General features: G+C 39.6%; 1 protein-coding gene across 1 annotated transcript in view; it reads left to right on the top strand.

Annotated features, from left to right (window-relative positions):
- The window catches only part of adamts5 (ADAM metallopeptidase with thrombospondin type 1 motif 5), a 74,949-nt gene that overhangs the window by 16,263 nt on the left and 31,499 nt on the right, over positions 1–27,187 (top strand). Inside the window, exon 2 of the mRNA XM_003219046.4 lies at positions 7,030–7,162. Within this exon, the coding sequence (XP_003219094.1) occupies positions 7,030–7,162 (133 nt within the window). The remainder of the gene's footprint in view (positions 1–7,029; positions 7,163–27,187) is intronic.

Here is a 27,187-nt window from a genome sequence, read left to right as displayed (position 1 = left end):
CCAGAAGTACTGTAATGAAAGCTAGATAGCCATCATGCTCTGGCTTGATCATTGGATGAAGACCCTCAAAATGATGGCCCAAATCTCTACTTGGCCATGGAAACTCATTGAATGTCATTAAGGCGTCATACTCCCTCAATCTCAGAGGGGGACAAAGGCAACTCTCTCCCTGAATACACCATATAGGTTCATTTAGGATCACTGCAAGTTGAAAATTACTTAAATGTACACAACAACAATATCATCAACAACAGCAAAATCACCTGTAAAAATCTGGACCTTAATCTAAGGTTCAGATATTTACAGATGAGAGCCCTGTGGGGACTGACCTCCGGGATTGCTTCTGCAATTCCGGGGGTCAGTCCCCACAGCCATCCCACTTCTTTGGGCTCCCTAATGTCCAGAGGAGTAGGATGACACCCCCTCCCAGCCCCCCATTCCATCTCCCAAAACTTACCTGAGTGGCCTGCCAGCCACCCCCTCTGGAGAGCTCTAGTTGCATCAGAATGACATTTCAGGAGGTTGAGGAGGTAAATTCCTCCCCCCACCCACACCTCCTGAAGCATAATTCTGATGTGACTACAGAGCTCTCTTTAGGGGCAGGCCCCTTGGGTAAGTTTTGGGAGAGGGAATGGGGGGCTGGAGGGGCCTGGATGCCCTTCCAGGTCAACCTTTGGTTGACACAGATGATATCTAGCCACCCCCCAAGGAAAAGCCTGGGTTTGGCAGTTGAAGTGGGGACAAAGTCTTGAGCAGAATTGGGATTTTATATCTCAATTCCTTTCAGGATTTTCATATGTCTGGAAGAGCCCTCGGTATGACCATGGATAGCTCCTTCAACCTTTCACAGAAACATGTTCAGTCATGATAAGCAAGGTATTTCTTTTTTTTTTCATGAAAGTATTAGTTTTTTTTTCCTTTACTTTCACGAAGCCACAAATTTGTTCACAAAATTTTCAATACCTCTGCCTAAATCACGTATATTTGTGAATTCTGGCACAGGCAAAGCCAATTTGTGAACTGAGGAGAAATTTGGCTTAGTTTCTTAGTGAAACAGAGGCACTGGCTGCCTCATGGACTGAGTGATATTTTCATGAAATGTGCAGTTTCTAAAATATAGTCAAACATATATGTGTATGGAAACACATGCACATACCTAAACAACATTAGTTAAAAATAGGTGTCTGTAAGACCCTGTAGTACTGTTGCCAGCATTTTAAGTGTAAGAGGTTAAGTATACATAGCTAAGAGTCACTACAGGATATTATTAATAAAGCTAGTTTGTGTATATAATTTTCATGGAAGTGGTGAGTTACTAAAAGGAATATTTGAATTAAACAGGGAAATCTAGGATTTAGAGAAAGAAGGCGTCATGCTGATAGATTTCTTGGCTTCTTTCTTATAAAAACACCATGATTGAAAAGGCATTTACTAATTCACACATTTTATAAACTATAGAATTGGCGTGATTGGACTTGCTCTTAGGAAACATTTGAATTGTTTTTACAGGTGTTGTTTTTGATCAAGATTTTACCACTTTACCATTCTAGTTCTTTCTTGAGCTGCCTTGGAGTGCATACAGCTTGCATAGTGAATTCTGAACAGCCAGGGGCTCACCTGTTCAATTTAATGGCATAGTTAGAACATAGAGGTAAATGAAGTAGGGGCTATTCCATATACTGTATATGTAGTGGAAAAGATTACACATGTACACTTCTGTGTGTAATCTATATACAGTACATAAATATATGCATATAGGCACTGGATATATGCAATTGACATAACAGATAGCTTAATTTACTGCATTTTAATTAAAATATAAGCAGAAAACGAATTTAGTGAGCAGTTCACCAATATTTTATGTGCATGGATAATGTCTGTGCCTTCCACTTTTGCAGGATTTAGAGGCCTAGGACTTTTGCAAAAGTGGAAAATGTTGAACGAAAAAATAATAATTAAAACCTAGACAATACCTCCCTAGAAATCTCTCATTTCTTCACTGTGATGTTATGGTCAACTTCTGCCAGATCCCTAGAGGTAATATATCAATCAAATCTGCTAACAATCAAAACTACAGAAGTTAAACCTGCAAATGTGGAGGGCCGACTGTATAGGCCCCATCTAATCTGCCATATAATGTAGTTTTGAACTGCATTATATGGTTAGTGCAGACATACAACAAAATTCAATGCAGTTAAATTGCATTATATTAGTCTCTATACTGCCCATATAATGCAGCTCCTAATAGCATTATATGGCAGTGTAGATGGGGCCTTTCACATTCACAGAAATTGATAGGGCTCAAATGATGACTGACTCTTCACATATATTTCTCTGGAATCTGTCTTCAGCTAATTTGGAGTACTAGTATTGAATGTCATCCTCATAGCTCAGGACAAATAATAGCCATGGTTTTCTTCCTTCTACAGAAAAAATGAATATTTGTGTGAATTTTCATCTTTTCCCACAGCTAAGAAGCAGATGTGAATCTTTTGTGTGTGAGAGAATTAGGTGTGCATCAAAAATATTGTTTCCAGATAGCCGTATATGGGTGTGGGTTGGTGGTTGCTATTGTCTTTTGTAAGATTGCATTTTTTATCCACAGATTTCCCACAGCAACCTTACACAACAAATATCTTTCGTAAAATAAAATCTTGCATGGAAAATAGCAATTTTATTATTATAAAAACATGTGCCTATTTCTTATGAAAGACTCTTGGATTTTTCAGAGAAAAAGTGTAAGACTTTCATGATATAAGATTGCTCTTTCTTTTTTTCTTTCTTTTTGTATAAAGAACAACAACCTTGCACAAAGATGCATGTGGCTATCTGGAAATACAATTTTTGTGCAAAACTTTGGAATTCTCAAGCAAAAGTATTTATTTGCATAGAATAATTCTCCAGAGTGTTTCTTGGGTGTCAGGAATTGCATTTCCTTTTTGAGACAGAAGACATAAAAGTGAATTCTTTCCATTCTAATCCATACTACGCAGTTATGGCTATTTGATACCTCTTTAACTGGTGTGCCTCCATCCTATGGAATCCTGGGCTTTTTATTTCATGAAATGCTTATAATTTTTTATAGGTGTGATGGCCTCCCTTGAAATACAATGTTAGACCTCCCAAACAGGATTCCATGTATCTCTCTAGTAGTGTTGTGCTTTTGTATGGAATTGCTGTTCATTTTGTGTAGTTTCATTCGTGTTGTCTCATTTTTGTATTTGGTTCCCGTTAATGAAAATGAGCTGCCTATACGATACAAATTTTTGTCTGGCTAACGAAAAACATGAACATTTTCATGCCATTGGCAGCAATGGGAGGGCTTCCGAGGCTCATCCCCCCCCTCGGTTTTTGAGCTAGAGGGGTGAAAATCTCCACACAAGGAGGGCATTTTTATCCCTTTTAGCCCACCAACTTTTTAAAAAATTAAGCTCTTCCCCCAGGGTACTATTGTTATTCATCATATTATTATTATTAACACCCATTGGTACACACCAGATGTAATGCGGAGGCTTTCCCCTCCCAGGCTCAGCTTGGATTCCCAGAGTAGTTAGCTATCCTATCTATCTATCTATCTATATCTCAGTTTCCACACATGAGATGTAAAGCAGAGGCTTTCCTCTCCCAGGCTCAGCTTAAATTCCTAGAGTAGCTAGCCATATATATATATATATATATATATATATATATATATATGGCATGTGCGATCCATTAAAAATGGTTCAATATTCGCTTCGAAAGTAGGAGGTGCTGGTGTGCGATCCATTAAAAATGGTTCAATATTCGCTTCGAAAGTAGGAGGTGCTGGCACTTCTTTTCTAAAGTCATTTTCAAATTTTGAAGCGAAAAATTCAAAACTTTGTGAAAATTCAGAATATTTGTATGTACCTCCTTAATGGCGGGTGTGCATGCGCATGAAGGAAAACATTATTGTCCATAGGGAAACTTGAAGGGCTTCTCTTTTTAGCTATCCTAATGAAATTTGCCACAGTAGTAGAACACATTTATCACTGTTAGCTCACCAAATCTAAGAACAGTTGACTTATCCTCAGATTTTTGGCAAATTTTCAAAGTTTTTATAAAAAACATTTTTAATAATTACAAACATCTGTTCCTGGTTTGGAAGTGTTATTTCCTGTTTCATTGGGTTGTCTTTACTTTGAAAGTCATTGTTCTACTTCAGAAACTTTGTTTTTGTGGCTGAAACTATGTTAAATTGGTGGACAGAGACTCGACAAACCATAATGTGCTATTTTTTATAGGATGATGTCCCTTGCGCAAAGTTTTGACAGTGTAATAAAATTTTGCCATGTTTTTATGACAGAACCGATTAGGAAATGACATTTATCAACAAGGAACAGAAATAATAGCACACCATCAAATCACTCCTGACAGATGGCCATCAGCCTCTGAATAAGGAAATCTGTTCCTGGTTTGAAAATGTTATTTCCTATTTCATTGGGTTTTCTGGGGTTGAGAGTGTGTGACTTGCCCAAGATCACCCAGTGGGTTTCCATGGCTGAGTGGGGAATCAAGCCACAATCGTAGTCCAACTCTCAAACCACTACACTACACCATGCTTAAGAGCCCCATAGAAAGCAATAAGGAAGGGAAGGGGGATTTCTCTCCTGGATAGCACCATGCGTAAGAGCCCCATAGAAACCAATCAGGAAGGGAAAGGGAATTTCTCTCCTGAATAGTTTCTATGGGGCTCTTAAATCCCAATGCTAGCCAGGAGATTGGTTGAATTAAAACACTTTCTCATATATCCAAAGGTTATCCGAAGGTATTCCAAGGCATGGGCGCCAACGCTTCAAATTGGAAGGTTAAATTTGAAGCGCCAAACCACTTTGGAACCCCGTTTGGAACCCAAAATAGATACAATTTTATTACAATTAACAACGATTCTGATAAATTTGCCCATGCCATATATATATATATATATATATATATATATATATATATATATATATATATGATTAACACCCATTGGTACACATCAGCTGTAATGAGAAAGCAGCCCTCCTTCAGTACCTGCTTATTGTTATGGGGCAGAAACGAAAGGAAAACAGAAGCAAGCACGAGGACGGCAGCTTTCATTTTCATGTCGCCTCTCATTTCCTACAAAAATTTCATCATTCGTTTTGTGTAGATGATCAAAGCAAATGAAGGAAAAAAATTGCACACATCTTTACTCTCTAGCCTAGGTTTCCCTAGTCTAGAGAAATCCCAAGATGGTTTACAGATGAGCCTATGATACTTAAAGAGGTATCAGATTGCTAAAACCGTGTGCTGTTGGTATCCAGTATGTCTTGGTCCAATCTGACAGCTGCATTTAGATGACTGTTAAGCCATAGTTTATCTTGAGAGGAATAAGTCTAGCCTCTCCCCATTCTTTCAACTTTCCCTCCTGGTTCTCCTAATAATGCCACAGTGAAATCAGAATCCTTTTGAGGGTGTATACTTAAACATAACTTGGTTAAAGTATGTTTAGTGGAACATAACAATCCTTTATTATTTAAGCAGTCATTCAGTAATACAGGCAAAGCACTGCAAAGTTTGTTCATTCGTTTTAACACAGCTACAGAGAGTTCTCAATCTGTTGGAATAAGAAAACCGAACAGGCGCATAACCCATAAAACATGAATAATCATCTGCTAGGATCCTGTGTGCCTCCATGAACTATATCTATGCTTTGCCTACCAGCTATAAATGTATGGTTGCTTTCATAGTCACTTATTGTGGAAATGTGGGGGAAGATCTGAATTAGGGACATATGATGTTTTCACATTTCTTTGGCTACTTTTAAATTTACTTTGTCTCCATAGTTAATTCCTGACTACATTAACAAAGTAAAGATTGAAGTGGGTTCAAAGATTATTTATTATTCCAGTCATTTGACTATGGATCTCATAAAGAGGCCAAAGATTTGGCCTTATAACTGTAAATAAACCCTATAACAAAGTTATTTTGGTAACTCTCCAATGCCTGAGGTTAGGCAAGTTAATAGAAAATGGAGAGGAAACAGCACCTGCATGCTTGGGGTTTTATGTTGGAGGAGCCCTTGAAAGGTTTACAAAATCTCATAGCTAAAAGCAGCAGTTGCTAAAATGACCTTCTTCACCAATAATCAGTATTGGTGATCATTTACAGGATTGGACTGATATGTCAGTTTTGGGGGTTTTTTTCTCACACTCTTTTAAAAAAAAACCTTTCTGACAAATGTGTGAAGAATTTTAATTTAGGACTATCCTGTGAAACACAAAACAAGCAAAATGTTCAACCTACTGCACTGGCCAAATTTGAATGGGGCCGGTATTTCAGCCATGCAGCTATTACACGTGAGGGATTTGTCAGGGAAAAATATGGAAACCCAAATTCAGGGCCTCAGACATGTTTGAATATACTTGATTCAAAGCCAAGAGCTTGGCAGAATCCAAGCCTGGAATACTGAATCTGTCAGTTTCACTTTCTGCCACATTCAAAACTTTTTAATGAATGTCTTTCTACTCAATTTATAGGGGAATGTATTCGTTGTGGTTACTGTAACAAATGTGACATTATTATTTATCTCTAAAAATAGATTCTCATGTTGATCTGTATTGGAAAAAGAAGATTGGAATGCCACCTCTTGGTCCATCAAGGCATACAAAAAAATTGCCCTGCTGTAAGCAGTCACCATATGTCTGGAGATGGTTAGGGAACTCAGAATAATGGTGCTTTTCAATATTAAAATAGTACATGGACAATAAGGATGGGTGGTTAGTTTGAGGGCTGCTTCAGCTTGTTGCAATAAATGGAAATAGTTTCCATTTGGACTTAGCAATTGTCATTGGGGGACTCAGAGCTCCTCAAACAAAAAGGCCAGCATGCAGCTAAGTGTTGCCTTTGTTGTTGCTGGTCTTGTGTCAGCATATTGTCATCATCCAAGTCTTGCTGTTTGCAAAGAGCTTATGGCTCATAGCTGTCAGTGCCTGTGGGTACAAAACTCGACTTCAAATGCTTTCTTTCCCTTCCCTTCCTCGGCAGGATTTATGTGGGCATCATTCATGTGATACTCTGGGAATGGCTGACGTTGGAACCATATGCTCTCCTGAGCGCAGCTGTGCAGTGATTGAAGATGACGGCCTCCATGCGGCTTTTACAGTGGCTCACGAAATTGGTATGCAGTGCCTTTTTTGTTCCCTTGCCAAATACAACACTTGTAACAGCTGCATTAGGAACCAAAATACTTTGCAAGTAATTCCAGATTTTACCCTGGTTCAGATATACACTTGGGGATTAAAGCTGTGTACATATGCACTTTGGGGTTAACTAATAGGGATCAGGAGGCAAGTGGAGGTACACAGTAGGTGTTTCCTTTCTGACAGTGTCACTTTTAAGCAAGGGTTGGAGTAGAAGTTGGAGGACTACTACTATCCCTTTCAAGGAAGTACTCATCCCTCTTGAGCACCTTTGCCAGGTAAACAGCTTACTCTCTCTCTCTCTCTTTGAACATATACCCGATTAAGTAGATGACAGTTTATTTTACACCACATCATTCCTCTGAAAGGGAAGGTTACCAATATCTAAAATAAGGAGCAAATTGAGGGAATTGGAAGGCTTTAAACCATTCCTTCCACCACAATTTCAGACACTATTTTGCAATATAAATTTCTAGTCAGGGCCTTGTCATATGAACAGGGATTACATCAGGGAGAGCCAAGTGTTAAATTCCACTTTCCTTTCTACAGTCTCATTAGGGTCCAAAAATCCATATCAAGCCATGTGCACTTTGTAGTTAAAAAGGAGGGGAAAGCATCTTTAAAATAACACTCCTATGGACCTCTTGTTAGTTTCCACTCAGTACATCCCATCAAATTAAGTGTGGCTTCCTTTTGTATAGACATGTGCAGAATTGCAGTGTTTTTAGTTTGGTTTTTTAAAAAAGGAATGACAGCAATGTGAATACAAGAGTTAACAAAGGACAAGCAAACCAAACATAAATGCCCAACTCCATGCATCGCTTTTTGCACCCTCTTTTCTTCATTGAGGGCTGCGGGTCCTAACATCTTATGTCATGACTGGGTCCTGCTACATGCACTGTTTTTATAATCTTAGACCAGCACACAGGGAAGGAGATAGCTGTGATGTATGAGCTGTCTGCTCAGGTGTAGTTCCTTCCATAGTGCATTTCTATTTGGGCATGCAAAAATGGTTTATTTTATGAAATGTAGAGGACCAACAATATGTTATTGCAGGATGGGCAGGGTGAACCCCACAAGCAAGCAAACAAGAGGGTGAGTGTGATCTTTCACGTCCATGGCTGGGGAGTGGGGAGGGCATAGACCCTGGCCTTCTAGAAACCAACCTCTGTGTTACTGTTATTACATTTCCTAAAGTTTCCAGCCTAGAACGCCTATTTCTCTTTCAAGAGCGTCTGAGGTCAGTGACTACTAATAAAACACATTTTGTGAGATTGTTTTTAATATTCAATCAAAGAATATTAAATTCCACAGTACTGCATCCTACCTGCTCACTATTTGAAAGCTAATTATACCCCCATTCACATTGATATCCTTGCAGCAAAATAATGATACTCCCAAAGCAAACTTTACTTTGGTTTGGCATAAGGTACAAGACAAATCAGTAGCTGGCGCACTCTGAAAGTTCCCTTTGCCTTGTTATTCCCTTCCAAGAATGTAAAGAAAAAAAATGCCCTGTTTTCCATTTTTTTATTTTTAGTGTTCACTCTGCTCTGCTGTGGCAACAATATTCATGGAAAACATCTTTAGTGACAGAAAAGGGATCTGCCTTTATGTTAACACGCAAGGCAAACAGAAAACCTGAAATACATTGCCAACTTTGTTAGTAAGCTGGGACCCCAAGTCCCACCATGCCTGTTATTTTAAGCAGGAATGTCCTTCCTCCATGTTCTTTTTTACAAAATGACATGAGAGTTGCCTGGTAAAATTCGGCTAGGTTTTGGAATGTTCTTCTTTTCCTGTTTCCTCTCGCTCCTTGTAAAAAAAACCTCTGCTGTATAAATTTACTTTCAGCTGTTCTCTGCCTAAACTTTGGATGGATTGTCTTCCTCTTCTGAAGAAAAACTTGCATACTTGTGGGTTCTTTGGGCTTTCAAAGATGCAGCTGCTGTGTTTGTGCTTGTGCACTGCTAAACTGAATCTGAATGTGGGAACATGCATTCTACATCTTTCATGCTATCTTTACAGACAGCTCCTAGAGAGAAAAGTATTTCTGAACCCTAGCTGGAGATGTCCAGGACTGAACTTGTGACCTTCCACACCCAAAGTGGGTGTTTACCACTGTGATCTTTCATGCAATATCCTTTCAAAGGAAGGAAGGAAGGAAGGAAGCTTATATAGGTTGCAGATGGGTGTGCATGTTCAAAATTTCACATTTGCCCAAATATATGTCCTGAGCCTATATATAATGCTGAGGAAAATGGAAGGAAAAAGGAAGAGGGGCTGACCAAGGGCAAGATGGATGGTTGGTATTCTTGAAGTGACTAGCTGGACCTTGAAGGAGCTGGGGGTGGCGACGGCCAACAGGGAGCTCTGGCTGTCCATGAGGTCACAAAGTATCAGAAGCGAATGAATGAATAAACAACAAACATCTCCTGAGCCATGGGATGCCTCAGTGGCTTAGATTATACCGTGGTTGATAAAGGAGGTGGGGGAGATAAACTGATGATGGTGATGACACACAGAATTCGATTTCTTGAGTAATTCTAATATCATTCCTAACATCAGACACTCTTAAAAACAAATTGAATTTGGAAACATTTTGGAAATCGAACTGAAGTTAGCAAGCATGTAGTAGTAGTAGTAGTAGTAGCAGGAAACTTTGTATCACTTTCATCAAAAGTATAATAAATGAGGGAGGGGGACCCACTGACAGTTCATTTTGAAACAATAACCATGCCAGTCTGTTTGAGCATGAGAAGGGGCTCATGAAGCTCCCTTGAAATCTACTGATATAATTTGGCATAAGCTTTTGTTTACTCTGCTCCATCAAATGTATGCAGTAGAGCCTATATGGACAAATATATATACAAAATTACAAATGGGATGTGGGTAGCATAAAATGTAATAGAAACTCGAAACACATTGGTGTGGTGATGGGATGAAAAGGATCATCTGAGTGGTAGTTAAAAAGTTCAGATCAAAGGTGGGAAATAAACAGATTTCTGGAATACGAGCATAGACAAGTAAGCAAACACATGTATAGGATTAATTGGTGCTGGTAATTCAGTAGTTGGTGTTGGTGTATTCAATGAAAACAAAAAGTTTGAATTATGTTTCTTCTGCACTACAGATACCTGCTTTGACATTAGAGAACTAAAAATGATATGTGGATACATATTATTTTGTTATTTGTTTCTACCCTTCTGTTTAGGAATATTCTAACTGTCCTGTGATTCCTGTGATGATCAAGTAGAAAGTGGTTACATTACAATTTAGTTGCACTCAGCTTGGGTCCCATCTACACTGACCATTTATTGCAGTTTAAAGCTATCTTCAACCTGTGACAGGTAGACAATGAATGCCCACAAAGCACATAAAGAAAACCCTTAATGCACATTAGTGCTCTGTGGTTTGTGTAAACACTATCTGAGCCTCAAACCAGTTTTAGAGTTTCTTGTGTAATCATCTGCACAGCAAAATCTCTTTCTTCAGACTGGTTTGAAACTGACGTATGTGGTCAGTGTAGATGTGTCCTTACTGGCAAAATAGAGATTAAATAGGTTCTTTAATTGTTTATTGGAATCCACTCTGTGGGCATTTATTTGTTCTTAAGCTATTTGTTATTTTGTTTTTCCAAAAACAGGATTGTGGTATTCAGTGTACAGTTGTTGTCCTGATACATACGTTTTTAGTTCCTTTCCAGTGCAGCTATGTATTCTCCATTTGCTCTGTATGACTAATTCAAGTGAAAATATAAATGGGCAGGAGATTTTATATATTTATATATGTATGTATGTATGTATGTATGTATGTATGTATACTGCTATAGTGATTTCTGGTGATTTCCATGTCAAGGGGACAGTGAATCTATCCAGGTTATTGAATCTTTTTGGGGAAGGATGGGATTCAGCACCTTATATAACTCCTATAAATCTAGAATAAAATCAGGACTATATCCAGAATTGTTGTAGTTTGACACCCCTTTGAATGCCATAACTCAATGGTATGGAATTCTGGGATTTGTAGTTTTGTGAGCTATTATTGATCCTTCTGTGTCAGATAGATCTGGTGTCACAACAAACTACAAATCCCAGAACTATATAAGATGGAGCTGTGGAAGCTAAATTGATCTCAAAGTGCTATGATTCCATAGTGTGGATGGAAGGAGAGAACAGGTTTCTAACATGAGGGCCAGCAGCTGCTATGTCTTTGTTTGACAGCCTTGGCATTAAAGAGCTAAGGGTGCTCTCTTCTGCACAATTACTGAGAATGAATATTGTCAGTTGAAGTATTGTAAACACTTGAGTTTCAGCCATTTGACATGTAAGGTGTCATTTGGGGTTTTTACAAATTTTAAAAAGGGAAAAAGGCCAAAATTGTTCCAACAAATCTACTCCATTTGAGTTTTTATAACTTTTACAAATAAGATGGTTCAACAGCTTCTCAGAATATTCCGCTGCATGTGAACATGTACTACATTTGTTGGCTCTAGGTATATGAGTAGTGTGGAATACACTTGAATTTCCTTCCTTAGGCGATCCCTTGTAGTTCGAGGACAATTGTCTTCGATTTCTGTTGTCTTGGGGGTGTGTCCTTAGATGGCTAAAGAGACCTATTCTTGATCTGCATGTTCTACCACAGTGAGGGCATCAGTTTTCAGGTGGAAGGCGGTCTCGGTCAAGGTTGGCTTGATCGGCCTTTCTCTTGGCATGTTTCTCCCTTAAGCCCTCCATTCGTGCCTCTTTGAACTCGACAGCACTGCTGGTCACAGCTGACCTCCAATTAGAGCACTCAAGGGCCAGGGCTTCCCAGTTCTTGGTGTCTATGCCACAGTTTTTAAGGTTGGCTTTAAGCCCATCTTTAAATCTCTTTTTCTGCCCACCAACATTACGTTTCCCATTCTTGAGTTCGGAGTAGAGTAACTGCTTTGGGAGACGGTGATTGGGCATTCGGACAACGTGACCAGTTCAGCGGAGTTGATGGCATAGGAGCATCGCTTCAATGCTGGTGGTCTTTGTTTCCTCAAGCGTGCTGACATTTGTCCGCCTGTCTTCCCAAGAGATTTGCAGGATTTTTCTGAGGAAAATTTTTCTGATGGAAACGCTCTAGGAGTTGAGTGTGACATCTGGCGTTTCGCAGGCGTAGAGCAGGGTTGGGAGGACAATGGCTTTATAAACAAGCACCTTGGTATCTCTACGGATGTCCCGATCATCAAACACTCTCTGCTTCATTCTGAAAAATACTGTACTCGCAGAGCTCAGGTGGTGTTGTATTTCAGTGTCGATGTTGACTTTTGTGGAGAGGTGGCTGCCAAGGTAGCGGAAATGGTCAACATTTTCTAATGTTACACCATTAAGTTGTATTCCTGGCTTTGCAGAGGGATTAGCTGGTGCCTGTTGGACATTTTCTTGATGTTCAATGAGAGGCCGAGCTTCTTGTATGTTTCTGCAAAGGTAGGTCTTGTAGGTCTTCTTCTGAGTGTACACAGACTACGTTGTCATCAGCATATTGGAGTTCTATAACAGATGTTGTGGTGACCTTGGTTTTGGCTTTCAGTCTGCTGAGGTTAGATAGCTTGTCATAGATGAATTCAACTCCAGTGGGGAGCTTCCCATCAACAAAGTGAAGTATCAGCGATGAAGATGGAAAATAAGGTAGGGGCAATAACACATCCCTGCTTGACACTTGATTCCACCTTAAATGGGTCACTTGGGGAGCCGTTGCTGTCCAAGACTGTTGCCATCATGTCATCATGGAGGAGCTGCAGGATGTTCACAAATTTCTCAGGAGGCTGGTCCAGAGAGCGCTGCGATTCACTGTGTCGAATGCCTTTGCAAGGTCAATGAATGCCATGTACAGAGGTTGATTTTGTTCCCTGCATTTTTGTTGGAGCTGTCGTGCAGTGAAGATCATGTCCACTGTTCCTCTGGAGTGACAGAAGCCATTCTGGGATTCTGGGAGGGTGTCGTCTGAAACAGGGAGAAGGCGGTTTGCAAGGATTCTTGTGAGATTTTTCCCAGTGGAGGTTAGAAGGGAGATACCCCGATAGTTCCCGCAGTCTGTTCTATCCCCTTTCTTGAAAAGGGTGATGATGTTGGCATCCTTGAAGTCTGCTGGGATTTTCTCGGTCACCCACACTTTTTCAATGAGCTGTTGGAGTTGTTATATCAGCTCAGTTCCACCCTCTTTGAAGATTTTAGCAGGGATCCCTTCAGGTCCGCTGGCTTTTTCTTTTTCTTTTATTGGCTGATGACATTGCTGACTTCTTCCAAACTAGGCAGTGCTGCAAGCTCATCCCTGTTTTGTTGTTGTGGGATTTGTGAGAGGGCCTCTTCGGCCACATTGGAGCTGCGATTCAGCAGGTTCTGGTAGTGCTCTTTCCAGCGTAGTGCAATTGATGTTTTGTCCTTCAGAAGTTTGGTTCCATCTGATGAGCGTGGAGGCTGTATGCCATGGTTTCTTGATCCATGGATGATCTTTGTGGCTTTGAAAAATCCCTGAGCATCATGGGTGTCTGCAAAGTGTTGGATTTCTTCAGCCTTCTTTGTCCACCAATTGTGGTCCTTCTTTGGACCTCAGAGTGATTTTCCTCCCCCCTCTCCTAGCGCATCATTGCTACATGCCAGGAGGGTGTCAGCAACAGAGAAATGCTGCCCCAGTAAGTTATTTTAATATTTTTTTTGAAATACATTTTTATTGTGATCTTTTATCTTGCAAGAAATACAGTGGCTTGACCAGTATTAAACAAAATTGGACATAGACAGTGAACATATAACCCCCCTCCCCCCGTTACAAAAAGAAAAAGAAAGAAGAAAAAGGAGAAAAACAAAACAAAACAAAAAAAACCCCAAAGGAAAAGGAAAAAACACATTCATTAAAATTGACTTCCATCTATTATCTAGTGTTCTTTATATTGTTCTCTTGATGCATTCAATACTATTCAATTTCCTCTTAAGTTCTATTCCTCTTTTAACCTGAGACATATCTATCGCCCATTGTTACTCATCTGAAGAGTGTATGCATATATTCTATTCTCACCTTGCAATTTTCATTTCTTAAGTAATCTTTAATTAGCTCCCAATTTGTCGCTTTTTTTGGTTTACCCTGTGTATTTGAAAGTAAATATGTCAATTTATCCATGTTCATAATTTTGAGAATTTTAATGAACCAGGCATTTAAATCTGGTCTGATTTTCGTTCTCCATTCTTTCGCGTATATTAATCTTGCCGCCGTTGTTAGGTAGCAAAATAGGATTTCTTTGTTTCTATCCTCTAAGTCTAGCATTCCTAATAGCAGTATCTTGGGGTCTAGGTTAATCTTAATTAATAGGATTTTTTGTATATTTTGATGTATTTCTTTCCAAAACTCCTTGGCTCTCTTACAGGTCCACCAACAATGATAGTAGGTGCCTTCCTGATCTCCGCATTTCCAGCATTTATTGGAGGGTTTTTTTTATAAATTTTGGAGAGTTTTTGGGAAGTTAAATGCCATCTGAAGAAAATTTTAATCCAGTTCTCTTTAAGATCTGCCAAGTATGTGCATTTTAGTCTTTTGTTCCAGCATTTCTCCCACTCCTCTAATCTAATTGGGTTCCCAATGTTTCTTGCCCATTTGGTCATACACTCTTTGATGTGGACTTGCTCTGTAGTCCACTCTAAAAGCTTTTTATAAATTTTTGATATAATTTTGGATTCTAATTGTATTATTTTGTCCCAGCATGTCTCTTTGTCCTCAAATCCTGTCTTCTTATCTTTGTTAAAGTAATCTTTAATTTGGGCATATTGGAACCACCCTATATTCTTAAAGTCCTGACTTAACCTCTTCTGTGTTTTGGGTTCGTAAGTTCCCTTTTCTTTGGTTAGTATGTCTTTGTATTTCGGCCAGGATATTCCTCCCGTTTCTCTTCTTTGGCATGCTTCTAAGGGGGAGACCCATAAGGGGGTTTTCATAAATATTCTTCTCTTATACTTATCCCATATTTTTATTAGGGATGACCGAATAAAATGATCTCCAAAATTCTTTTCTATTTTTCTTTTTTCATACCATAAATAGGCATGCCATCCAAAACGGAGGTCTGCCCCTTCTAGCGTCAATAATTTGGTTTTTTTTAACATTGTCCAATCTCGAATCCACATTAAACCACAGGCCTCATGATATAATTGTAGATCTGGAAGTGCCAATCCCCCTCTTCTTTTTTCATCAATCATATATGCTCTTTTAATTCTAGGTTTTTGTTCAACCAAATAAATTTGTTTAATCTTTGTTCCATTTTTTGAATCTTACTGTGTTTCTAATTATCGGGATGCATTGGAATAAGAAAAGCATCTTCGGTAGGATTGTCATTTTAATTGCCGCTATTCTCCCCATGAGTGACAGTTTCTGATCTTTCCAAATTTCTAAATTTTTTTGAATTTCTTTCCATCTAGTGTCGTAATTATTTTCTATCAATTGTGAATTTTTGGCTGTTAGTATTATACCTAAATATTTTATTTTTTTACTGACTTTAATTCCTGAAGTTGTTGTTAATTCCAACTGTGTTTTCTCAGTCATATTCTTTGTTAAGAAAATGGTCTTGTCCTTGTTTATTTTAAGTCCTGAAATTTTCCCAAAGTTTTCCAGTTTATTTAGCCAATTTCCTACCGTTTTGACTGGTTCTTCTATAATACAGATTAAGTCATCGGCATATGCCTTAATCTTATAATGTTCCTTTCTGATTTTTGCTCCCTTTAATTGTGTGTCATCTCTAATCGAATTGATTAATGTTTCTAGTGCAAAAATAAACAGTAAGGGAGAGAGAGGACAGCCCTGCCTAGTTCCTTTTGAAATTTTAAAGTTTTTTGACTCTATTGAGTTTATTCTTATTTTAGCCTCTTGTTTGTCATAAATTTTGTTGATAGCATTGTTGAATTTAAACCCCATATCTAATTCATTAATTAATAGTTTGAAAAAATCCCAATTTAGACTGTCGAAGGCTTTTTCCATGTCAATCGCTAATAGGGCTATTTCTTCCTTATTGCTTTTTTCGTAATATTCAATGATATCTACAATTTCCCTTACGTTATCTTTTAATTGTCTCCCCGGAAGGAATCCTGATTGTTCTTCTTTGATCCAGTCCTTTAAGACTTCTTTCAATCTATCCGCTAAAATGCTTGTAAATATTTTATAATCTTGATTCAAGAGTGAAATAGGTCTATAGTTCTTCACGTTTTGGGGGTCTTGGCCTTCTTTGTGGATCATTGTGATTGTAGTGAATTTCCACGAGTCTGGTACTTCGTTATTATCTAGGATCCTATTCATGATTTTTTTTAGATATGGGGTTAGTTCTTCAATGAAGACTTTATAGTATATCCCCGTGAGTCCGTCTGGGCCTGGTGCTTTATTCCCATCTATTTTCCTAATTATTTTTTTGATTTCTTGATCTGAAATTTCTTTATTTAGTTCTTCCCTTTGTTGGTCCGTTATTTTGGCTAGTTTTTGCTTGCCTATAAAGTCAGTAATTTCCTCCTTTTTTATTTGGTCCTTGGTGTATAATTTACTGTAGAATTTATTGAACTGTTTAGCTATCTCTTGTTCTGTGGTGTAGTGTTTACCTTCTGCTTTTATTTCTGGTATATATTGGGACTGTTTTTTCCTTCTAATCCTCCAAGCCAGCCATCTACCTGATTTGTTTGCGTACTGGAATTGTTGTTGTTTAATAAATCTTAATTTTTTTCCAGCTCTTCCATTTCTAGACGTATCTTTTGTTTCTTTAGGATTTCTAGTTCTTGTTTTATTCTTTTATCTCCTGGGGTTTCTTTTAGTTTTTTTCCCCTGATTTTGATTTCCTCTAAGACTTTATTAAGGGCTTCTCTTCTCTGTTTATTTTTTTGGGCATTCTGTTGTATAAAGTGTCCCCGCATTACCGCCTTACTGGCATCCCATAATATTTGCTGCGTGACTTCTTCAGAGTCATTTATCCTAAAATATTCCCTGATTTTTTTATTCTTTATAATATCATCCTCCGATTTTAACAAGTTACCGTTTAGTCTCCAAATTCGTGTTTTCTGGGTTTTGTTTATTATAAATTCTATAGGGCAGTGGTCTGAGTAACTTCTTGGCATGATTCTGATTTTTGAAATTTTGGATATTAGTGATGTTGACATCCATGTCATGTCAATGCGGGACCATGACTTATGCCTGTTAGAGAAGAAAGTGTAATCTTTTTCTAACGGGTGGTGGATTCTCCAGGCGTCCTTTAGGTCCCAGTCTTGTAGTAGTTTTTGAAAATTTATCGGTAATTTCCCATTTTTCATTTTCTTTCCCACGTTACCGTCCCCTTTTTTGTCTAAATCCGGATCAATTATCCCATTAAAGTCTCCCATTATTATTAATTCCTCAAATTCTTGTTCGGCTATTTTATCTTTTAATGTTTTAATAAAATTTGTTTTAGGGCCAGTTGGAGTGTATACATTACATAATAAGAGTGTTTTGTTATAGATCTTAATTTTTACTCCAATCATTCTCCCATCCTCATCTTTGAAGGCCAATTCTGATGTCCATTTGGGGTTTATGTATGTTACTACTCCTCTTTTTTTCTCCGGGGCTGATGAGATATATTCATTACCGATATTTTTATTGATTAAGTGCCCTGAATGTCTCTGTTGTATATGGGTCTCCTGAAGAGACACTACATCAAATTTGCATTTTTTGAGGTAGTTGAATAATATTTTTCTTTTATTGGGGGAGTTTAAGCCATTTATATTATTTACATAACATTTTAATTCCATAGTTTAACTTTGGTTGGCTGCATCTTCCTCTCGTAGCTCCATTTCCGGGGTTGGCGGATTAGTCTTAGTTTCAGTCTTTTCCGGGGAGATTATTCTAGGTTTCTTTCTCTTCCTATCGCTGTCTTGTCCGGTTTTGGTGGGTTCCGTTGTTTCTTCCATTAATCTTTTGTAGAAGTCTTTGGCTTTGTCCTCGGTCGTTAGCCAAAATCTCTCCTCTTTATATGTTGTCATCATGCCTTCCCTCCTCTCCCATCTAAATCTAATCTGTCTTTTTTCAGTTCCTCAGTGAGGAAGAGATATTTTCTTCTCTTTTGTATTGTACTTGTGGGAAATCCTTTAAGTATTGTAACTTTTTCTCCTTTGTATCTAATAGTGTTTTTACTACTGCTTTTAAGTACTTCCTCCCTGAGTTTTCTTTTTGAGAATTGTACAATTGCATCTCTTGGTACATGATTCTTTTTTGAAAAATTTGTTGTTATTCTGAAGGTTCGGTCGATGTTTTCTTCCATTTCTTCATCTGTAGTTTGGGTCAGGTCTGCTAATAGTTGGGTTATTACTAGCTTCAGATTTTCTCTTGGCTCTTCTGGGAGGTTTCTTATTCTTATTTGGAGGTCTAGTTCTTTTTGTTCAATTTTTTCCTGTCTTGCTTCTAGTTTTGCATTTTTCGTTTCCAAAATGTCTATTTTTCGTTCGTGTTTGTCCTGTTTCTTTTCCATCTTATGTTCCTCTTCTTTTATTTCTTTAATACTCTTTTGAATTTCATTCATTTCCTTTTTCATTCCTATGAGTTCATCCGATAAGTCCCTCTGCATGTTTAGCATTTGATCTTGAAACAATCTTTGATTTTCTGTAATTTTCTGAAGTTCCCTCATAATGTCTTTTAGATTTGGGTCCCCCGGTAATGAATTTCTTCTTTCGAACATTTTCCTGTCCTCCATTCTTACTTTCTGTGTAGCCATTTCTTTTTTGGTTTTCTCAATTGGTTGAGTTAGTTGGAGAGTTTGGAGGGTAGGGTCGTTTGGGCCTAGTTTTAGTTTAAATCTACTGTTCCAAAGGATGAGCCTAGAGGGTCTTAATAGTTAGTCCGTTAATAAAAAGAAAAAAAAGAAAAAATATTGAGTCTCCTCCCCCCTCCTTTTTCTCCTGTGGCATTAAACTTACTTAGTCTTTTGAGCTCCCCCTAGAGCCTTTTGGTTGGTGATCCCTTCTACCTCCTTCTTTTCTTTTCCCCAACTTCTTATATTCTGTCCTTCCTTCCGTTCGTCTGCTTCTCCTCCTCGCCTGTCCCTGCACCTCCATCTGCTTCTCGTCCTCGCCAACGTCTGCTTCTCGTCCTAGGTCTTGTCGATATCCCTCATCTGCTTCTCGTCCTGGCTCCGTCCGGATCAGTCTGGGTTTATTTTGTTGTCCGTTGTTGTCTCTGCCGCCCGGGTTTCTTTCCGTTTCAACCTGTCTGGAAGTGCCTTTGCCTCTCTGTTGCTCTAGATGTGTATCGCTTTTCCTTCTCGGGCTCTCTATCTCCCTCTATCCGGGCCACTTGCCACTACTCCCCTCCTCCTCTGCTCCGTCCCCCTTTATCTTCCCTTCCTGTTGTGCTCTGCGAATTCTTGCCGGGTCCTCCCTTAGCCGAGCCCGATATCACGTGCTGTACTCTGGACGCTGTTAGGACCTTGCCAAAGTTCTGCCAGACTATCTGAGCGACAGCTCCTGAGACATAACAATCTTCTCAAGGTCGATTGTGGCTCTCTAATCTGATCTCCCAAGGCCGAGGTTTTTAGTCTCTCGTGGCTTTCCCTTTCCCCCCCCCCCCTTCCTTGCATGGAGTGTATATGCAGCTTTTACCAAATTCCCTGGGTAAATTAAGTATGTCCGTTGCTTATATTTCTTCTGGGTATAACTACTTCTGGTTGTCTTTAAGTTGACTATTTAATCTATAGTCTGTTCATCAATTTTCCAACCTTCTTAGTTGATCCTTTAGTTGGTGGCTGTTTGCGGGAGCGGATCACCGCCCGCGCCGCTTCGTCCCGTCCGCCACCCTTTGGTCCCTCGTCCGGACCCCTTTGACTGCTCTCCTTGAGGGAAAACAGTTCTTAGGGATCATTGGCGGGGCTCCAATGGGTTTAGTTGGGTTTAGTGGTTCCTTAAAGCCGCGTCTTCTGTGTTTGGGCTTCCCTTAAGTTCCCTTAAGTTCTTTCCTTTTCTTATGAGCCGGTAGTCTCAGTTTCTTTTCCTCTATTCCTAAAAGCCTTCTCTCATACACCAGATATAGATTTCTGTTTCGTACACTCACTTTCATGTTCGTCCTCTTTTTCTTCTTGGTGAAAAGTACGACTAGGCGGCTGTTTGCGGGAACGGATCACCGCCCGCGCAGCTTCGTCCCGTCCGCCAGCCCCTGGTCCCTCGTCCGGACCCCTTTGACTGCTCTCCTTGAGGGAAAACAGCTCTTAGGGGTCTTCGGCGGGGCTCCAATGGGTTTAGCAACCTCTTGAGCCTCAATCTGCTCAAGAGGGGGAGCTTTCAGCTCTACCTGGACGCACCGGGAAGCTGGTGCTCATGGAGCCCTCAGCCAGCCGCCATGTCGCCGTACCCGGAAGTCTCAAGTTATTTTAATTTTTAAAGGCTTTGGGGAGATTGGGGAGAGGGTTGGTGTCCTCACAGTTTTCCAAGATAAATCAGCTTGAAAAACTCAAGGCGGCTGTCTGGACTGCCCCCTTAGAAGTCCAAGACTTTTGAGGGGGCAGTCCAGATAGTGGATATAGTGGATCCAACCTGTGCCCTTCAAGAAGGCACGGATCTAATCCACTATCAAATTAATTTGCTACAAAGCAGGGTTTTCCTGTTTTGTGGCAAATGAATTTGTTTTTACGTGGGGCATCGTTTGGACATCCCACTTGAAAATACGGAAACTCCTGCTTTTAAGGGGCTGTCTAGATGTGCCTTCAGTGGTAGAAAAAATGTGAACATGAGTAAAACTGAGATTCTCCCATCTGTATTTAGAGCTTGTTCGACTGTAAGGCTTGTTTAGCTGACAACTTTCACCACTAGGCAATAATGTCCTAAATATATTTTAAAATATAAAGGACAGTATATGACAATGCAACATGAGGTGGTACAGCATGCCCTCTATGAGGAGGATATAAGCATGACCCATTTGGATGTCAGCTTTAGACATTTTACTTAAAGCATTTCTTAAAGAAAATATGTTTTTTAGTAAAATAAATCACTTTGGCTAGACCAGTAGTTCTCAACCGGGGATCCCCAGATGTTTTTGGCCTACAACTCCCGGAAATCCCAGCCCTGCAGATTAAGATCTTCCAGTGAGGCCCTGCTCTTGGTCCCGCCGCCGTCACAGGTGCATTTGGTGGGGACGAGAGACAGGGTTTTTTCGGTGGTGGCTCAGCGGCTGTGGAACTCTTTGCCAAGGGAGATTAGGGAAGCCCCCTCACTCATGTCTTTTAGGAAGCAGCTGAAGACCTGGATGTGGGACCAAGCTTTTGGCCCATCCTAAGATACGGTTGATATAATCTATAATAATCAATAATAATAATAATAATAATAATAATAATAATAATAATAATCTGATGTATTCATTGGATTAATGTGAAGTTGAATACAGACTAGGTCTGACTTTTGGCCCAATGCTACTGGCCCTGTTGTAACGGTCACACAGTGTTTTACTGTTTTAATGGGGTATGATATTGTTTGTTAAGTGTGTTTTTACGATTGTTTGTTTTTACTATATTTTGTATTATATGTGGCATTAATCTTGCCATTATGTAAGACCGCTCTGGGTCCCCCTGGGGGAAAAGAGCAGTATATAAATTATTTATTTATTTATTTATTTAATAAAAATGATTTCCGTTTCCAGCCTTTATTGAGATACTGTATTAAGGGGAGAGTGATCACACCAGGCATCTGTAGTAGAGAGCAAAAAATACGAGTCAAATGGTTTAATTATTAAACTGATCTTTCTGCAGACTTTAATCATGTCTGTACCTCAAGGGAAATCTCATGTGAAGAAAGATTCATGGGGTCAGGCTGAAGTTAAACATGTTTTTGCTCCTCTCAACTTCAGAAAAAGTATGTCTGCTGCAGAATGATGATGGATAAAGTCAGGAACACACTTGTCGTGCAGGTCCAGCAGTCTCATTAGTGATCACATTTTTTTCCAAAAATGTTATTGGACTTCTACTTTGGCATTTAGAATTTGTGTTTTACTGAATTAAAAAGACATGTCCTTCCCCATACTGGTCCCATTTTATAGTTGGGCTGCCTCTATCTCTTCTCCTCAGGCAGTCCCATTTTTCACCCTGCTCCAAAAGCACCACAGAACAATGTTTTTGCCTTTACTTTGTTTGGCAAAACCTCAGTATTCAGCAGAAGCCAGAATCCTTTTGGGACATGACACATTAGTGTAAAAATTAGTTGCAGAACTGAGCTACACCTTCTCATGGGATGCATTAGCTTGGTCCTTAATACCAATGCATTTTGCAAACACACATAGCACCCTTAGTCTCACTTTTGATTTAGGGTATGGGGAACTATTTGAATGTTTCACATTGGGTGAGGCACAAGGCTTATTGTGCAATCACGCACAAAACTGGTATGTATTTGCTCTACATTAAATGTGTATAGAAAAATGTATTGGCCTAAATATATTCAGAGTATTTTATAGAGTGCTTATCATACCTAGTTTAGTAAAAGAGAGCTATGAAGCTCTGTAAGGATGTGTTGACAATGCTATGTATAATACATCCACAATCTCAGGAACAGTCTCCACAACAATCCCACCTCTGGAGGAGGGATGGCAATGCCATCCTTTACCCCCCCCCCCTTTTCTATTTTAAGCAACATAAAATTAAGTAGTTACCAAGGCCAGAAGCTTCAAAGCATTCAGTTGCACCTGGAAATAAGATAACAGAGCTTTCGATGGGGAATTCCCCCCTTTCCAGGTGCATTTCTGGGGAGGGGGGAGATGACATTGCCCTCTCTCCTCCGTGGGCTGTTTGAGACCACAGAGGTGGGATCATAGTGGAGACTTCTCCTGAGATCGTGATGTGCTCGGATGTTGATCTCAGGAGCAGTCTCCAAACACCTCATACCTATAAAGATAAAAAGCTTATTGAAAAGTCCTGATTTTTGCAGGGTTTTTTTAAACCTGGAGTGAACCTGGTTAAACTGGTTTAACCTTCAGGCTAATCCAGAAAAAAAACACATGCTTTAGGCCTGTGTAGATGGGCCCTGAGAATGGAAAATAGAATCAAGTAGAACTAATCTGTGGCCAAGAGTATCATATATAATAACAGTTTTCTAGCTGACAGTCACTTGTAAATAAAATGGTACCATTTCAACAGAATTATACAGGTTTCAGGTCATTTTAACTGCTATAGTAGCTAAGGAGTCATATTTTAGTGAGGTGTTTAGAATTGTCTGCTTTAAATTTCTAATTCACAGCCCAATGGTTCAGGGGAGGGTATGCCGTCACACCCAGGCACCTTTTAAAGCTTTGAGATGTGCTTCTTCCTTTGCCCAGGTGAACTGCGGGGCCTTACTTAGAGGCTCTGGAAATCCCAGTAACCAAAGGCACTTCAAGTTGAACAATCAAACAAAATTTTATTTTCACAAAGTCTATGACAGACTTGGCACACGTAGTTAAGGTTGCAAATATAAACATTCAACTTATAAAACCTTGCAGATGTTCCTTTCTTGCTTTTCCCCTTTAGTTGCTGGTTTAACTTCCTCCAAATGCGAAGAGATCCTGGGATCCTCTTTACCCTAGCCCTGGGCTATCAGAAAGAGCAGGTCTATAGCTATCTAAGCTCCAAGCTAGTTTTTGAGTGAAGTAGGTAGAACTTCCTCCAGTGGCAGAGAAATCCTGAGATATTCTCTGCCCCAGTGCTAAGCTACTATTTTTTAGAAAGAACAGGTCTTTCCCTATTTATGCTCAGCACTGGTTTTAAAGGCAGGTCAGTACTTATGATGGCTTTGTCAGAGTTGGCCTGGCTTGGCCACACAAGCACATTTAAGTTCTTTCTTCTTCAGTCTAGAAGGCAAGAGGCTTCTCAAAATGGAGCCTTCTTTCCCCAGGAAAAGGGGCGGTCTCCAGAACAAAAAGATACACTTGCAAGCTGAAAGCAGCAGAGCTTTGCAAACTGAAAGCAGCAAAGGCCTGCATGCTGGTTGCAAACCTCTTAATGGCTAGCCATCAAGGTGCTGCAGAATCTGCAACAGCCCTGGAAGAAATGCAAACATGCTATTCCTACAACTATGAAAAATGCAAACCAAACCTCTGGGGGATGGAACAAAGGGCAACAGAGCTGTAGCTCTGGGAATTCTAAGACTGGTTCTACACAGACACTATAATACAGTTTGAAGCTGGTTTAAGGGTGTGGTGTCCACAAAACATACACCTCCAATACATGCTGCAGTGCACATCAAGCCAGAAACAGTGCATTAAAAAAACTCACCAGAATGTCCAGATTAAGCCAGATAATGTGCTCCAGCCGATCAGAGTATATCAACAAAATATCTCTGCATTTTCCAGTGACTGCCTAGCCATGGATAATACAGTTCCTGGGTCCAGTCTGATCCACAATTTGTGATCAGTCTCAGTCTCACACCAATTCCTGGGGTGTTTATGTAGCTGCTTCACAGTGAAACTACTTTGTTTTATTGCACTTCCAACTGCATTATAGTGTCTGTGTAACCAGCCCTAAGTACCTACTAAACTACAAATACCAAGATTCCTGAAGATGGAACCACAGCAGTTAAAGTAGTAACAAATCAACATGAGTGTGTAATGAGGGTATGAGGGTATGCTTTGACTGTTGCAGGACTGGGGTTGCAAGAGGATAGAACAAAATTTCCTGAGCAATGTTTTGTTTCTGGCCTGGCTTTTTGTTTGCCTGATTTTATTGTCATGAGGTGTTTCTATGCACAGAAAAAAAATTGTACTCTCTGTAACAGGTGCACTGAAGTTTGGCTTTTGCTTTCTTTGATTCAGTTATCCATATATGGATATAGTTCTGATGCCAGCACACTGTGCTCGAAATGCACACAGCTTTGTGTATAGCACCTTATTTTAATCTTACAAATTACCAACACTGCAATGTGTGTGAATAATATTTTGGTAAGAAACCATAAAACCAGCAGTCACTTTTTTTATATACCACTACTGAATGGGGAGTCTTTTGAGTTGAAGGGTTGTCAGGTTAGCTTTGATAAGAGCAAATCTTAGGCTAGACAGGAGCAAATCTTTTGGAGTCCTATGGGCAAAAGAAACAATTGTGAAGGATGTCTTGCTTTCATCTTTTTCTTTCACAGAGAGAGATAATGTTTGGGCAAATGTCCAGGTGTCTGAATCGGGCTCTGTGGTTTCTTTTTAAAAAAAACACCAAAGACTATAATTAACCCACAGCTGTTCTTCTGACATCTGTGGGAAGAAAATATTTAATGCATTTGCATTGTTAGTTTTTTGTACAGTTCCCAATTCATATATCTGGTGCTAAGAGCTTTTGCCCTAAGCCCTTGTACACATGCTTGCTCTAGTAAGAAAAAAATATGAGCACTCAGCATTAAGGCTTGGAGAGAGGTTAGCAATAGGGCAGAGACATCAACTCCTGCTGAACTGAAATTCTGGGTGTAAATTGGGCAAAAAGCTGCTAGAACAGACAGTTTATATTATCGCTAGAGCTCTTCTGCTTGCCTAAAAATCTTTTCATTAACTTAGAGGGTCAACTAACTTTCTTCCACCTGCTGAATATGTGATAGCTTCAATATCATTCCCTCCCACAAAAAGGCTATTTTACAGGTGGCTTATGGAGAAGAGTAAACTCATTCCATCAGAACTGTCCCAAGATATATTGCCGCCTGAAGCAGAATAGCACATGGTAGACTCCCCTGCTCATGGTCTGTGATATCCAAAGCCAGCCAAGTTATTTTTGGTCATGATGCAGAAAACAGCTCTCCTCATCTGTGCCAACAATAACTAAAATATCTACCAATTTGCTACCTTTTAATGATGCCCCAAATGGGCTATTTGAAGCAGCCATTGCAAATAATTCTAGGGCCAGCCCTGCATTCAGCTCAAGGTAACACGATATTTCAGTGCTACCGAGCTGCTATAAGACTTTAACGCTTGGGCATTTGAAATGTTTTTTTGAAAGAAGGATCTGATTTTGCCATAACACAAAATTCTGCTTAATGAGTGTAAGATCATGTTAAAATCAAAATAGACTATTCTGCCAGAGACTAGGGAAGTGCCTCAGACACAACAGCATCTTTATGGCTGTGGTTAAAGGCTTTCTGTGCTGATTTCTGTGTGAATTCACCTCTGGGAATAATTAGACTAGGCAAAGTCATGTTTTCAAAAGCTACAAGCAGCAGTGCTTGAAGCCATGAGTTCCAGCCAAATATCAGTCTCCAAGCCCTCAGGAAATCAGTAAGTATTCAACTGGGCTTGACCTCTGTACTTGGCATCATAGCATTAACAACCCAAAGTGCTAAGCATGGCCTTCAATCTATGCAGCATTTTTGCCTGCTTCAGCAACTAGGACTGAAACAGCAGGAACCAGTGAAATTTCAGAAGCCAGATTCCTGAAATTTTACTTTGAAATGGGAGCTGTAATGTAGTGGAATAATAAAACCAGGGTTGAGTATGTGGAGAATTTTCTAATGAAGCAAATACTCTCAACTAGAGGAAGAACTGTTCAGGATCCTAGCATAGCTATTGTATCAAGGTGTTTAAACAGTGATAATTTGCAAATCATTTTCAAAAGGTCATGTTCCAGGTCTAAAGAGAGATAAGTTACAGAAAACATCTTAATGGGCCCACCAAAGCCACCAAAAGGAGTTATAGAAGCCTAAGCAGAGATGAGTTGTTAAGAAGGGGAAATGTATTAATTTCCCACAATGCCTGCAACTGGAAATTAAATGGCTGTTATATCCATTTGCCAAAAGCTGTTCAGAGCATGAGACTGTTAGAAAATGAAAAGGGGTCAAGGGCAAGTCTTACTAATGAGCTCTGCTTGAGTACTGTGACTTGGAACCTCTTCACACAAAAGGCGCTTTCTCTTCCACTATGAGGAGGAAAGTGTAGTTTGAGTAGCTCTGATGGAGCTACCTGCGCTTTTATCCCCTTTTGCTGTATGATGGCAGAAAGGGTGGCAGGGCAATCCTTCTCATGGGGGAAGGAAAAGGGATCCAAAGGACCCTCTCCTGTCCCCTCCCTGTGAT

This window comes from Anolis carolinensis, chromosome 3 (assembly GCF_035594765.1).
Source record: "Anolis carolinensis isolate JA03-04 chromosome 3, rAnoCar3.1.pri, whole genome shotgun sequence".
NCBI lineage: Eukaryota > Metazoa > Chordata > Lepidosauria > Squamata > Dactyloidae > Anolis > Anolis carolinensis.
Note: the sequence above shows the minus strand (reverse complement) of the source record. Positions and strands in the feature narration are given on the sequence as shown.